The 13,578-nt window shown below is 38.5% G+C and overlaps 1 protein-coding gene across 1 annotated transcript in view; it reads left to right on the top strand.

Moving 5' to 3' along the window:
• Positions 1–13,578, top strand: part of CWF19L2 (CWF19 like cell cycle control factor 2) — a 142,849-nt gene that overhangs the window by 110,435 nt on the left and 18,836 nt on the right. The window contains exon 13 of the mRNA XM_055306576.1: positions 12,328–12,540. Coding sequence (XP_055162551.1) covers positions 12,328–12,540 — 213 coding nt within the window. The remainder of the gene's footprint in view (positions 1–12,327; positions 12,541–13,578) is intronic.

Genomic DNA, 13,578 nt, shown 5'->3' with positions numbered 1-13,578 from the left:
TTTATGGCCACATTGTATTTGCTGTGAAATTACTTCCTTGGTCAGAGGAATGAATGTGTGTGATACCTGTATGTTATAAGTCCGGACATGGTAGTTTTGGCCAAAGTATTGCATGCAAGGACAGCAAATCCCTCCATATCCCGAGTCAGTGTCTGTTCTAGTAAGAACAGGGTGCTTCCCCTTCCATGATGGAAGCAGCCTCCAGTGTACCCAACCTGTAACCAAAGAGGTGGCCCATCCTTGTAAGTAGTGGTGATCTCTATTGTTGGCAGATTGGATATTCAGCAGTGGCGATAGCCAGATCAGCTTTGATAACTAGTGGGTCATGATACTGAGCCCACACATAACTTCTTCCCTGCCTGGCTACCCTGTTCATAACCATATTTGGAATAAGGTAGGAGGGCTAGTGACATAAATGTTTTCATCAAAGCCTCAGATGTCTTCTTCTTCTATATCAGTTTGGAGAGACCCATCCACATATTTCTTCCCCAGACCACTTGGTTGCCGATTCTCTGTGTTCTGTACAGATCCCTGCCCAAACTGTTAGCCAGAGTTCAGGAATCAGTTGGGACCTGTAGCTCTGGCTATCTCTCCTTCCAGGCAACACCAACAACTAGATGCCCTGCTGAGTATTCTTCTTACTGATAGGCTTTCCTTTTCACCACTGTCTCAGGGCTGTTCCGGTATGGAGCCCGAGGACTGGGACTGTGCACTTTTGGGTGGTGCCTGCATACCATGAAGAACCATCTCTTTACTTTAAAAATGTTAATGTATAACCTATATTTAAATTTTTATAGTGTTTGGGATTTTTTGTTTGTTTTTTTTGTTTGTTTTTGAGATCCAGGATCTGACTGTGTTTGTATGTATGTATGTATGTATGTATGTATGTATTTATTTTTCATTGGAGTTGAATTTGCCAACATATACCATATAACACCCAGTGCTCATCCCGTCAATGGCCCCCTCAATGCCTGTCACCCAGTCACCCCATCCCCCCTACCTCCCTTTCCACCACCACCCCTTGTTCGTTTCCCAGAGTTAGGTGTCTCATATTCTGTCACCCTCTCTGATATTTCCCACTCATTTTCTCTCCTTTCCCCTATGATCTCTTTCACTATTTTTTATATTCCCCAAATGAATGAGACCATATACTGTTTGTCCTTCTCTGATTGACTTACTTCACTCAGCATAATACCCTCCAGTTCCATCCACGTTGAAGCAAATGGTGGGTATTCGGCGGTTCTAATGGCTGAGTAATATTCCATTGTATATATAGACCACATCTTCTTTATCCATTCATCTGTCGATGGATCCCGAGGCTCCTTCCACAATTTGAATATTGCAGACATTTCTGCTATAAACATTTCACTGAATCTGTATCTTTGGGGTAGATCCCCAAAGTACAATTTGCTGGGTCATAGGGCAGGTCTATTTTTAACTCTTTAAGGAACCTCCACACAGTTTTCCAGAGTGGCTGCACCAGTTCACATTCCCACCAACAGTGCAGGAGGGTTCCCTTTTCTCCACATCCTCTCCAACATTTGTTGTTTCCTGCCTTGTTAATTTTCCCCATTCTCACTGGTGTGAGGTGGTATCTCATTGTGGTTTTGATTTGTATTTCCCTGATGGCAAGGGATGCGGAGCATTTTCTCATGTGCTTGTTGGCTATGTGTATGTCTTCTTTGGTGAAATTTCTGTTCCTTTTGCCCATTTCATGATTGGATAGTTTGTTTCTTTGCTGTTGAGTTTCATAAGTTCTTTATAGATCTTGGGTAGTAGCCCTTTATTTGATATGTCATTTGCAAATATCTTCTCCCATTCTATAGGTTGTCTTTAAGTTTTGTTGACTGTTTCTTTTGCTGTGCAGAAGCTTTTTATCTTAAGTCCCAATAATTCATTTTTACTTTTGTTTCCCTTGCCTTCAGACATATCTTGTAAGAAGTTGCTGTGGCCAAGTTCAAAAGGGTGTTGCTTGTGTTCTCCTCTAGGATTTTGATGGATTCTTGTCTCACATTTAGATCTTTGATCCAGTTTGAGTTTATCTTTTTGTATGGTATAAGAGAATGGTCCAGTTTCATTCTTCTGCACATAGCTGTCCAATTTTCCCAGCACCATTTATTGAAGAGACTGCCCTATTCCAGTAGATAGTCTTTCCTGCTTTATTGAATATTAGTTCACCATAGAGTTGAGGGTCCATTTCTGGGTTCTCTATTCTGTTCCATTGATCTGTGTGTCTGTTTGTCTGTTTTTGTGCCAGTACCACACTGTCTTGATAATCACAGCTTTGTAGTACAACCTGAAATCTGGCATTGTGATGCCCCTAGCTGTTTTTTTTTTTTTTTTAATATTCCCCTGGCTATTTGGGGTCTTTTCTGATTCCATACAAATCTTAAGATTATTTGTTCTAACTCTCTGAAGAAAGTCCGTGGTATTTTGATAGGGATTGCATTAAATGTGCAAATTGCCCTGGGTAGCATTGACATTTTCACAATGTCAGTTCTTCCAATCTATGAGAATGGAATATTTTTCCATCTCTTTGTGTCTTCCTCAAATTCTTCCAGAAGTGTTCTGTAGTTTTTAGGGTATAGATCCTTTACCTCTTTGGTTAGGTTTATTCCTAGGTATCTTATGCTTTTCGGTAAGGTTGTAAATAGGATTGATTCCTTAATGTCTCTTTTCCAGTCTCATTGTTAGTGTATAGAAATGCCACTGATTTCTGGACATTGATTTTTGTATCCTGCCGCATTGCCGAATTACTATATGAGTTCTAGCAATCTTGGGGTGGAGTCTTTGGGTTTTCTATGTACAGTATTATGTTATCTGCAAAGAGGGAGAGTTTGACTTCTTTGCCAATTTGAATGCCTTTTATTTCTTTGTGTTGCCTGATTGCTGAGGCTAGGACTTCTAGTACCATGTTGAATAGCAGTGGTGAGAGTGGACATCCCTGTTATGGTCCTGATCTTAGGGGAAAGGCTCCCAGTGCTTCCCCATTGAGAATGATATTTGCTGTGGGCTTTTCATAGATGACTTTTAAAATGCTGAGGAATGTTCCCTCTATCCCTACACTCTGAAGAGTTTTGATCAGGAATGGATGCTGTATTTTGTCAAATGCGTTCTCTGCATCTAATGAGAGGATCAAATAGTTCTTGTTTTTTCTCTTGTTGATATGATCTATCACGTTGGTTGCTTTACAAGTGTTGAACCAACCTTGCATCCCGGGGATAAATCCCACTTGGTCATGGTGAATAATATTCTTAATGTATTGTTGGATCCTACTGGCTGATATCTTGTTGAGAATTTTTGCATCCATGTTCAATCAGGGATATTGGTCTATAATTCTCCTTTTTGATGGGGTCTTTGGTTTTGGAATTAAGGTGATGCTGGCCTCATAGAATGAGTTTGGAAGTATTCCATCTCTTTCTATCTTTCAAAACAGCTTTAGTAGTAAAGGTATTGTTTCTTCTTTAAACGTTTGATAGAATTCCTCTGGAAAGCCATCTGGCATGACTGCTTCAATTTCCTCCCTGGTTATTGGCCTGTTCAGGTATTCTATTTCTTCCTGTTCCAGTTTTGGTAGTTTGCGGTTTTCCAGAAATACGTCCATTTCTTCTAGATTGCCTAATTTAGTGGCATATAGCTGCTCATAATACATTTTTAAAATCATTTGTATTTCCTTGGTATTGGTTGTCATCTCTCCTTTTTTTATTCATGATTTTATTAATTTGAGTCTTTTCTCTCTCTCTTTTTTTTTTAATAAGGCTGGCTAATGGTTTATCTGTCTTATTAATTCTTTCAAAGAACCAACTCCTGGTTTTGTTAATCTGTTCTACAGTTCTTCTGGTCTCTATTTCATTGAGTTCTGCTCAGATCTTTATTAAGTCTCTTCTTCTGCTGGATGTGGATTTTATTTGCTGTTCTTTCTCCAGTTCTTTAGGTGCAAGGTTAGCTTGTGTATTTGAGTTTTTTCCAGTTTTTTGAGGGATGCTTGTATTGCAGTGTAATTCCCTCTCAGGACTGTTTTTGCTGTATACCAAAGACTTTGAATGGTTGTATCTTCATTCTCATTAGTTTCCATGAATCTTTTTAATTCTTGTCTAATTTATTGGTTGACCCTTTCACCTTTTAGAAGGATGCTCTTTAACCTCCACGTATTTGAGTTTCTTCCAAATTTCTTCCAGTGATTCAGTTCTAGTTTCAAAGCATTATGGTCTGAAACTGTACAGGGGACAATCTCAATCTTTTGGTATTGGTTAAGACCTGATGTGTGACCCAGCATGTGGTCTATTCTGGAGAAAGCTTCATATGCACTTGAGAAGAATGTGTATTCAGTTGCGTTTGGATGCAAAGTTCTGTAAATATCTGTTAAATCCATCTGGTCCAGTGTATCATTTAAAGCTCTCGTTTCTTTGGAGATGTTGTGCTTAAAAGACCTGTCATTTGCAGAAAGCGTTGTGTTGAAGTCTTCCAGTATAAATGTATTATCTAAATATGTCTTTACTTTGGTTATTAATTGATTGATATACTTGGCAGCTCCCACATTAGGGGCATAAATATTCATGATTGTTAGGTCCTCTTGTTGGATAGATCCTTTAAGCATGATATAGTGTCCCTCTTTATCTCTTAATACAGTCTTTGGGATAAACTTTACCTGATAAAAGGATTGCTACCTCAGCTTTCTTTTGAGGACCATTTAAATGGTAAATGGTTCTCCAACCTTTCATTTTCAGGCTGTAGGTGTCCTTAGGCCTAAAATAAGTCTCTTGTAGACAGCAAATAGATGTGTCTTGCTTTTTTATCCAGTCCAACAACTCTGCGTCTTTTGATGGGATCATTAAGCCCATTCACGTTCAGAGTAACTATTGAAAGATATGAATTTTAGTGTCATCATAATACCTATTCAGTCCCTGTTTTTGTGAATTATTTCTTTGAACTTCCTCTTTCTTTTACTGAGTCCCCCTTAATATTTCTTGCAGAGCTGGTTTGGTGGTCACATATTCTTTCAGTTTCTGCCTATCCTGGAAGCTCTTTATCTCTCCTATTCTGAATGAGAGCCTTGCTGGATAGAGTATTCTTGGCTGCATGTTCTTCTCATTTAGGACCCTGAATATATCCTGTCAGCCTTTTCTGGCCTTCCAGGTCTCTGAGGGGAGGTCGGCTGTTAATCTAATAGTTCTCCCCTTATAAGTTAGGGATCTCTTGTCTCTTGCTGTGTAAGGATTTTCTCTTTATCTTTGGAATTTGCAATTTTCAGTATTAAATGTTGAGGTGTTGAACATTTTTTATTGATTTTAGAGGGGAATTTCTCTATCTCCTGGATCTGAATGCCTGTTTCCCTCCCCAAGTTAAGAACATTCTTAGCTATGATTTGTTCAAATATGCTTTCTGGTCCACTGTCCCTTTCGGTGCCCTCTGGAACCCCAATTAAACATAGATTTTTTCCTTCGGAGGTTGTCATTTATTTCCCTTAACTTTTCCTCATGATCATTTAATTGTTTTTCTCCTTTTTCCTTAGCTTCCTTCCTTGCCATCAACTTAATCTTCTATGTCACTCACTCTTTCTTCTACCTCATTAACCCTTGTCGTTAGGACCTCTCGTTTGGATTGCATCACATTTAATTGATTACTCATTTTGGCCTGATTAGATCTTAATTTTGCAATCATGAAGTCTCTTGAATCCTTTATGCTTTTTTCCAGTAGCTTTATAGTTGTGCTTCTGAATTGGCCTTCTGACATTGATATGTAATCCAAATTCTGTAACTCTGTGGAAGAGAGTACTGTTTCTGATTCTTTCTTTTGTGGTGAGTTCTTCCTTCTAGTCATTTTGCTCAGTGCAGAGTGTCTAAAAACGAGTTGTACTAGATAAAGGAAGTAAAAAAAGAGAAAAACAAACAAAAACAAAAACAAGGCAGAGTATCCTCTGGTTCTATATACTGTAAATCCCTTGACTTCCCCTGGAGCTTTTCAGCACTGCTGGTTCAAGAACTTGCTTTTCCTCTGTCTTTCCAGTTAGTCTTTTGGGGGAGGGGCTGCTGTGCTGATTCTCAGGTGTGTGCACCTGGGGGAGCTACCCTGCCCCCTGCCAGTCGCTGGGCTCAGTGGGAGCTGTTTTTCTTGTGAGCCCCCTGTTCCCTGGCGTCCCTGACCCTCCCAGGCGCAGGGTGACAACAGGAGGAAGAACCCCACTGGTGGTGGCCAGGTCTCCAGCCCTGGAAGAATGTGGTGCAGATTTTTAAAGTTCCCGCTTCTCTGGGGCTGGGCTTTTCCGTCTTGGAGGCTTTGGCCACCCAGGCTTAGCCCAGCTCCTCGCAGGGGCCCTTCCGCCCCGTTGAATCTATCTTTCTTTCTTTCTTTCTTTCTTTCTTTCTTTCTTTCTTTCTTTCTTTCTTTCTTTCTTTCTTTTTTCTTTTCTTTTCTTTCTTTTCTTTCTTTCTTTTTCTTTCCCTCCCTCCCTCCCTCCCTTCCTTTCTGTTTTCCTCCCTCCCTCCCTTCCCTCCCTTCCCTTCCTTCCCTTCCTTCCCTTTTTTCCCATCTTCCTACCTTGTTAGAAACACAAACTCTTCTATCTGTAGCATTCCAGCTGTTCTCTCTTTAAATCTCAGGCCAAATTCGTGGGCTTTCAGGATGATTTAAAAGTTATCTATGTAAGTTGGTGGGGACAGGTGACTTGGGGACCCTACTCTTCCACCACCTTGCCTTCCCTGACTGTATTTGTATGTTGCATTTGGCTATTATGTATCCACCGTGTTAGACTCCCCAAGAGCACGTGCTCTTCGCTTCAGACACCAGTTCAAGTTCAGGGATCCCCAAGGCCACCCTTTGGTTTGGTATTTTGCTATGAGAAGTCACAAAATTCGCCCAAAGCTGTTATACTCACACTTAAAGTTGATTATAGTGAAGGAATGCATGTATGAAGTCAGCCCAGGGAAGCGGCTCCTAGAGCTGAGTGTAGGAGCTTCCAAGCGTCAGGCTTCTGTTTGTCTTCTCCTAGTGAGTGGTGGACAGCACCAACTTCTCCTAGCACTGACATGTGAAATATGCACAGAGGATCTCCACTAGGGAAGCTTACCTGAGCCTGAGCCTGAACGTGCAAGGTTTTTAGGGGGTTTTGGTCATGTAGACTTGGTTTATGTGAGAATGACTTTCATTTCCAGCTCCTCCTGAGGTGGAGCTGATCCTGGCTGGCCCCAGGCCTGCACCATTGTTAGCATAGACTATCTGGTGTGACACAGGGCCCCCAGGCAAACAAAGCCAGTCTTATCAGGCAGGACTTTCCCAGGGTTTCAGGATTTCCTTCAGGAGACAGAGGGCAAAGGCCTTACCTCTCTTTGGGTAATGTTAATTTTTTATTTACTAGCTTTTACTGAGATACGATTCATTATGGCATACAGTTCATCCATTTAAAGTGTACAAATTCAGTGGCTTTTAGCATACTTGCAGATATGTGTAACCATTACCACCATCAATTTCAGAACATTTTTATCACCTTAGGAAGGAACCATGTAACCTTTAGCCATCCCCCGCCAACTCTTTCAGCCCCTTCGATCCCCACCCTAAAGAGACCCACAGATGTATTTTCTCTCTTTGCAGATTTCCCTGATCTGGATTTCACTTAAAGGATTGTGAGTTTTTGTGATTGGTGTCTTTGACTTAGCATGATGTTTTTACAGGCTTCTGTTGTAGCAGGCGACCATGCTTCATTTCTTTTTTGTAGCCTCTTAATACTGTGTGGTAGAGATTTCACACATATTGTTGATCTGTTCGTCAGTTGGTGGGCATTGGGATTGTTTGTCTTTGGCTGTTATGAATAATGTTGCCTTTCATAAAGATTTATGTAAGCTTTTTGTTAGACATATGTTTTCATTTCTCTTGGGCATATATCCGGAAGTGGAATTATCAGGTCATATGGTAACCCATATGTTTAATTGTTATTTGTTAGTCTATATTTGTTTGAGAACTACCAGACTGTTTTCCAAAGAAACTGTGCCATGTCACATTTCCACCAACATTGTGTGAAGGTTCTGATTTCTCTATCCTAGTCAACACTTATTATTATCTGAATCTTGCATTCTGACCATCTCCTGAGCCTCAAGTGGTAATTTCATTGTAGATTTGATTTGTATTTCTCTGTGCCAATTGGGCATTTCTGTACCCTTGGAGAAAGTCTGCCTCAGAACCTTTGTCTAGTTTTATTTTTTATTATTATTATTTTTTGTCTAGTTTTAAATAAGGTTGCTTGTTTTTGTGTTTTTAGTTTTTTGTTGTTGTATTGTAGAAATTCTTTATATATTTTGGATACATGATTTGCAAAGATTTCCTCCTATTCTGTGGGCTGCCTTTTCACTCTGTTGACAGTATCCATTGGTGCACCAAAATCTTTGAGTTTGATGAAGTCCAGGTTATCTATTTTATTTTTGTTGCCTGTGCTTTTGTTGCCATAACCAATAAATCATTACTGAATTTAATGTCAGGAAGCTGTCCTCTATGATTTCTTCCAAGAGTTTTAGAGTTTTACTTTTTAGGTTTAAGTCTGAGATCTGTTTTGAGTTAATTTTTATATATGGTATAAATTAAGGATTCAACTTTTTCTTTTTTTGCCATATAATTATCCAGTTTTCCCAATACCATTTGTTTAAGAGACTGTCATTTCCCCTTTCAGTGGTCTTGGCACCCTTGTTGAGAATATTTTGACCATTTATGAGAGAGCTTATATCTAGGCTGAGTGTCCATCTTTATGATGTGTTATGCTGATTTGGTTATTGTCACTTTGAAGTAAGTTTTAAATTCAGGAAGTGTAAGACCTCAACTTTTGCTCATTTTTAAGATTGTTTTATCTGGTTTTAGTCCCCTGAGATCCATCCAATACCAATTTTATGATGGATTTTTCTATTTCTGCAGAAAACATTATTGGGATTTTGATAGGCATTGTGTTGAATCTGTAGATCACTTTTGATGATCTTCCTCCTTTTAGGTCTCTTATTGTGGTAATTTTACCACATTTTCCTGATTTGTTTGAAAAAGATTCTCAGAATTTTAAAATTCATAGTGTATGAACTTGAGCTTGTCCCATTCCATCAGCTTTCTTTAGGATTTTACCTAAATAATGAAGAGTCTTATTTTCATTCTCTTTTCTTTCTTCATCTCCTTTCTGCCAGAAAGTTTTTGTTTTTTCCCCTTCATAGACTCAGTTCTCCACTCTGTTAACATTCAATGCATGAAAACATTTTATGTTGTCAAATATAGGAAGATGGTGTCCTGAAGGTCACAGAAGATGTGTACATGGTTAATAAATTAAAAGCACTTCGGATCAAAGTCCAAATAGAACATAATGGGCAAAATTCAAATAATTAAAGGGTATAGGAGAGGGAAATTGTAGTTGTGTTGAAAAATCAATTTTGTATTGTATTTGAAGAATTATGCAGATTTAAGAGGCAAGACTGTACTCTATTTAATTCAAAACTGTGAATAAATCAGAGAAGTTTGACAACATCTGTGGAACATAGACTTAAAGAATAGAAGTACTGTCTTCCATATAGAAAAGATTTGACTTGAGTTGATTATAATCCCTGACCACTCATGAACTGGTTTTTAATAAAAGCGTTTTTATAACAATATGTCATTTGAGGCACCAGGTACATGTGGAAGTACATATTCTCCTACTGATATACTTTAGAAAAGATAAATACCCACTGTATATTATGTCTGTTCTCTCTGGTAAGCACCTTCACTCAGTAGGGTGTATTTATTCTAGATGAAATTTAAGGTTTGTTTGGCTTTTTTTCCTCTATTTCTCTATGCTGCTTCGTAGACTATATTTAAATTACACCCTTTCTATCCTTTATTTTTTAATTTATTTTTAAAAAAGATTTTACTTACTTGTTTGATAGAAAGAAAGAGCACAAGCAGGGGGAGTGGCAGGCAGAGGGAGAGGGAGAAGCATGTTTCCCGCTGAGCAGGGAGCCTCCATGCAGGCCTCAATCCCAGGACCCTGAGATCATGACCTGAGCTGAAGGCAGACCCTTAACCGACTGAGCCATCCAGTCATCCCCCTTTCTGTCTTTTAAAGATGGATTTTCTAGAAAGGCTCACTATATGTCATATACTCTTCATTTTTGCAGTCATATATACCTGTGTTAAATTCCTGCTTCTGTGTCATAATAGCTATGATTTTTTTAATCTAACAATTAAATGTTAGATTTAGAGGATGACAATTTCTATGTTGTAGAGATGTTTGGATGAGAGAGTAATTTACATAAGGTTTCTATTGGTACCTAGCACGTGGTTTGTCACTCTTATGAAAATAATTAGTGACTAGTTGTGATATTTTTAAAAATGTAATGTGTTATGGTTGAGATAAAGGTCTGAAGGTAAAATAATTGTAAATCTGGGCAGTTCATATAAATAGACAAACATGAAAGAATGCAGATATTCATATATATGTGAGGATTAATATGGAGAAAAATAGAAGATAAAAAATAAATTATAGACAAAGACACTGATGTACTCAGAGAGACACAGAACTACTACTAATTATTATCTGGTTTCTGATTTTTACCTGATTCTATCAGTAATGACATTTTATTCTTTTTTCTTTTTTTACTTGAAGGTGGATGTTGACATCATTGCTTTGGGGCCTCTCTCACATAAGTGTTTGGTGCTGTAATTGTCCTTCTAAGTACTGCTCTAGCAATATCCCATAAATTTGCCTGTGTTTTATTGCACTTCATAATACTTTCTGATTTTCTTATTTATTTATTTGATAGATACATGGGTTATTTGGAACTGGGCTATGTAATTTTCAAATACTTGGCAGTTTTCCACATGTGTTTCTTTTGTGATTTCTAATTTAGTTCCATTGTCTTCAGTGCACATACTTTACGTTACCTGAATTCTTTTCAATTTATGAGGACTTGCGTTATGATCAAGAATATCATCCCTTAGTAAATGTTCTCTGTGTTCCTAAGAAGAATGTGGATTCTGCTGATGTTTGATAGAATTTCTGTAAATGTTAGGTCAACTTTGTTGATAGTTTGTTCAGATCTTCTGAACCTAATGATTTTCTCCTTGTTCTTTCAGTTATTGAGAAGGGGGTATTTAAATCTCTGACTGCTGTTGTGGATTTGTGTATTCCTTCTGCTTTTCTATCAAGTCTTTGCTTCATATACTTTGAAACTCAATAATTAGGTGGATAAATTTCAATACCGTTAGGTCCTCTTGATGGTACTTCTCTTTTGGTACTTAGATCTTAGTCTAAGAAAAACACAAGGTAATGAGCAGTTATGATATAATGTGCTCCTCATGAACCTGATGAACAGTACCAGAGGATCTTGGGAGATCCAGGAAAGTCCTTTTTTCGGAGGTGACAACTACATGTAAGCCTCAGACTGGAAAACAACTGGGAGTAGAATGGCAAAATTGAGGGTAGAATTGGTCAGGAGCAGGATGTGCAAAGCCTGAAGGTAGCAGTACTTTTGGGGACTGAAAACAAGATGATGATCAGAGCATAAAGTTTAAGTGGGGATGTAATCATTATGAGGAGGATTGTAATGGTCCTGTTGGCTCACATTTGTGACTCCTTACTGTGCAGGCGTGTGTTGTGGGGATTAAGCAAGATAACCTATAAGGTAGATAGTATTGTTACAACCATTGTGAAAGGAGGAAGTAAAACTTGTGGGGAGCACAGAGAGGTACATAACTTGCCCAAGGCTAATACACACAGGAGCTAGAACTCTCCCACGGTCATTTTGACGAAAGAGTCCAAACTGTTGACCTTTATGCTTGTCTGTGTATGTGATTTAGTAGGCAGACCAGAGTCTGAACTTGATCCTTTACACAATGTGGAGTTCTCTGAAGAAATAAATAAAATAAGTAAATAAAATTTTTGTTTTAAAAGAATGACTCTGACTACAGTTGATGTTTGGAGAGGTGAGGAGAAGCCACCTGGAGATACAGTTGAAAAATGTTTATATTCTCTATGGAGCATATGCTAATTTAAAAATGAAGGTAGTTCTTAACTTCTCTGTGGTTCAATTTCTTTATCTATTAAATAGAAATGATCATGTCTTTTTCTCATGGGAGTATAAAACAATCAAATTGCATAAAATTGTACATGGTAGATACTCAGCAAACATTAGCTGTGATGATGATGTTGTTGATGAGGTTTGATTGACCTTGAAAATCAAGCTTAAATTTTTAATCATGTTTTTCTTTCTTTCTTTTTTTTTTTTTTAAAGTTTTACCATAGAGCTTACAGATATGACTTCAGTCACTACAGTACAATAATATGTTAACCACAGCCTTCTCCCCACTCCTGTTATTTTGGTTTTTCAGTTTATGGGAAAAACAGATGGAGACTATTACACTCTAGATGACATGTTTGTCTCCAAAGCAGCTGAGAGAGAACGTTCTGGTGAAGAGGAAGAGAACCAGAGAAGGAAAGCAATTGCCGAGCACCAGAGTTTGGCTGCACAAATGGAGAAATGTCTGTATTGTTTTGACAGCTCTCAGTTTCCCAAGCACCTTATCATTGCCATAGGTGTTAAGGTATGAAATAGAACGTTTATTGCCCTAAGGAAATGATACGATTTGTGCAGATTTGCCTCTTTCTTCAGACTCTTACAGCATTCTAATCTGTGCTTCCCTTATTCTGTGTTTTAAGTATTTTTCTTTTCTAACTTCCCATGATTCTTAGAATCTTCTCTAGACCGAGTGTAAATATTTAGGTGACACGAAGCTCAAATTTTGTGTGATTCTTCTGTCAGAGAAGAAGCATTGGGTGATGCCAAAGGCCCTGCACTTTGGGGCCGGGCTGGACCACCAGGACTCCAGTTCTGTCTCAGCCATGTATCAGTGGCATGACCTTATTTCCATGGTTGGCACTTGATTCTTGGTAATAAAACCACTTCAGAAATACTCAGTCTAAAGTAGTTTCTTTTTCTTCCCTTACTTTCTCATAGAACCTATTTGTTTCTTCACAGACTATCTCATAATTTGAAAAATTTTACTGTATTTTACTCATTTATTGAGTCCCTCTCCTAATCATCAGTAAGTTCTGTGAGGGCAGAGGTAACTAGTCATCATCGTCCACCAAGCATGAATCCTGTTGTTTACCAAACATATATCCCATTGTATATCGACAGTATGTGTTTGTAGTCACTCATTTCAGTAAATATTTGACGACTTAATTCTTACTAGTGAGGAATTATTGTGTTCCCAATATACCAGACCCTAATAGTTCTGGGGAAAAGCAGACTCAGATGTGCTTACAGAGCTTGTGTTGTAGTAAAATAGGGAAGAAAAGAAACACTAACAATTGTCCTGATTGAGGAAAGTGTTGTCCTAAAGCAGATAAAGCAGGAAAATGGGATAAAGTGACTGGATTTTTTGAGATGGTGACTCCTGTTTTGGGAAGGGGTATCAGTGAGAGAAGAACCCCGAGGAGGGAAGGAGGTGGCATTCTGGAATGGAAAGGCCGGGGTAGCTGGAGTGGAGTGGGAGCAGAAGTGAATGGATGAAGGCTCACTCAGGAGCTGGCAATTTGGGCATTGCATGTACGTGTGTTTGTTCATTTGTTTCTTGTGA

The sequence above is a fragment of the Nyctereutes procyonoides genome, unplaced genomic scaffold (genome assembly GCF_905146905.1).
Source record: "Nyctereutes procyonoides isolate TBG_1078 unplaced genomic scaffold, NYPRO_anot_genome, whole genome shotgun sequence".
Lineage (NCBI taxonomy): Eukaryota > Metazoa > Chordata > Mammalia > Carnivora > Canidae > Nyctereutes > Nyctereutes procyonoides.
The sequence above is the reverse complement of the archived record's forward strand: the minus strand, read 5'-3'. Positions and strand labels throughout refer to the sequence as shown.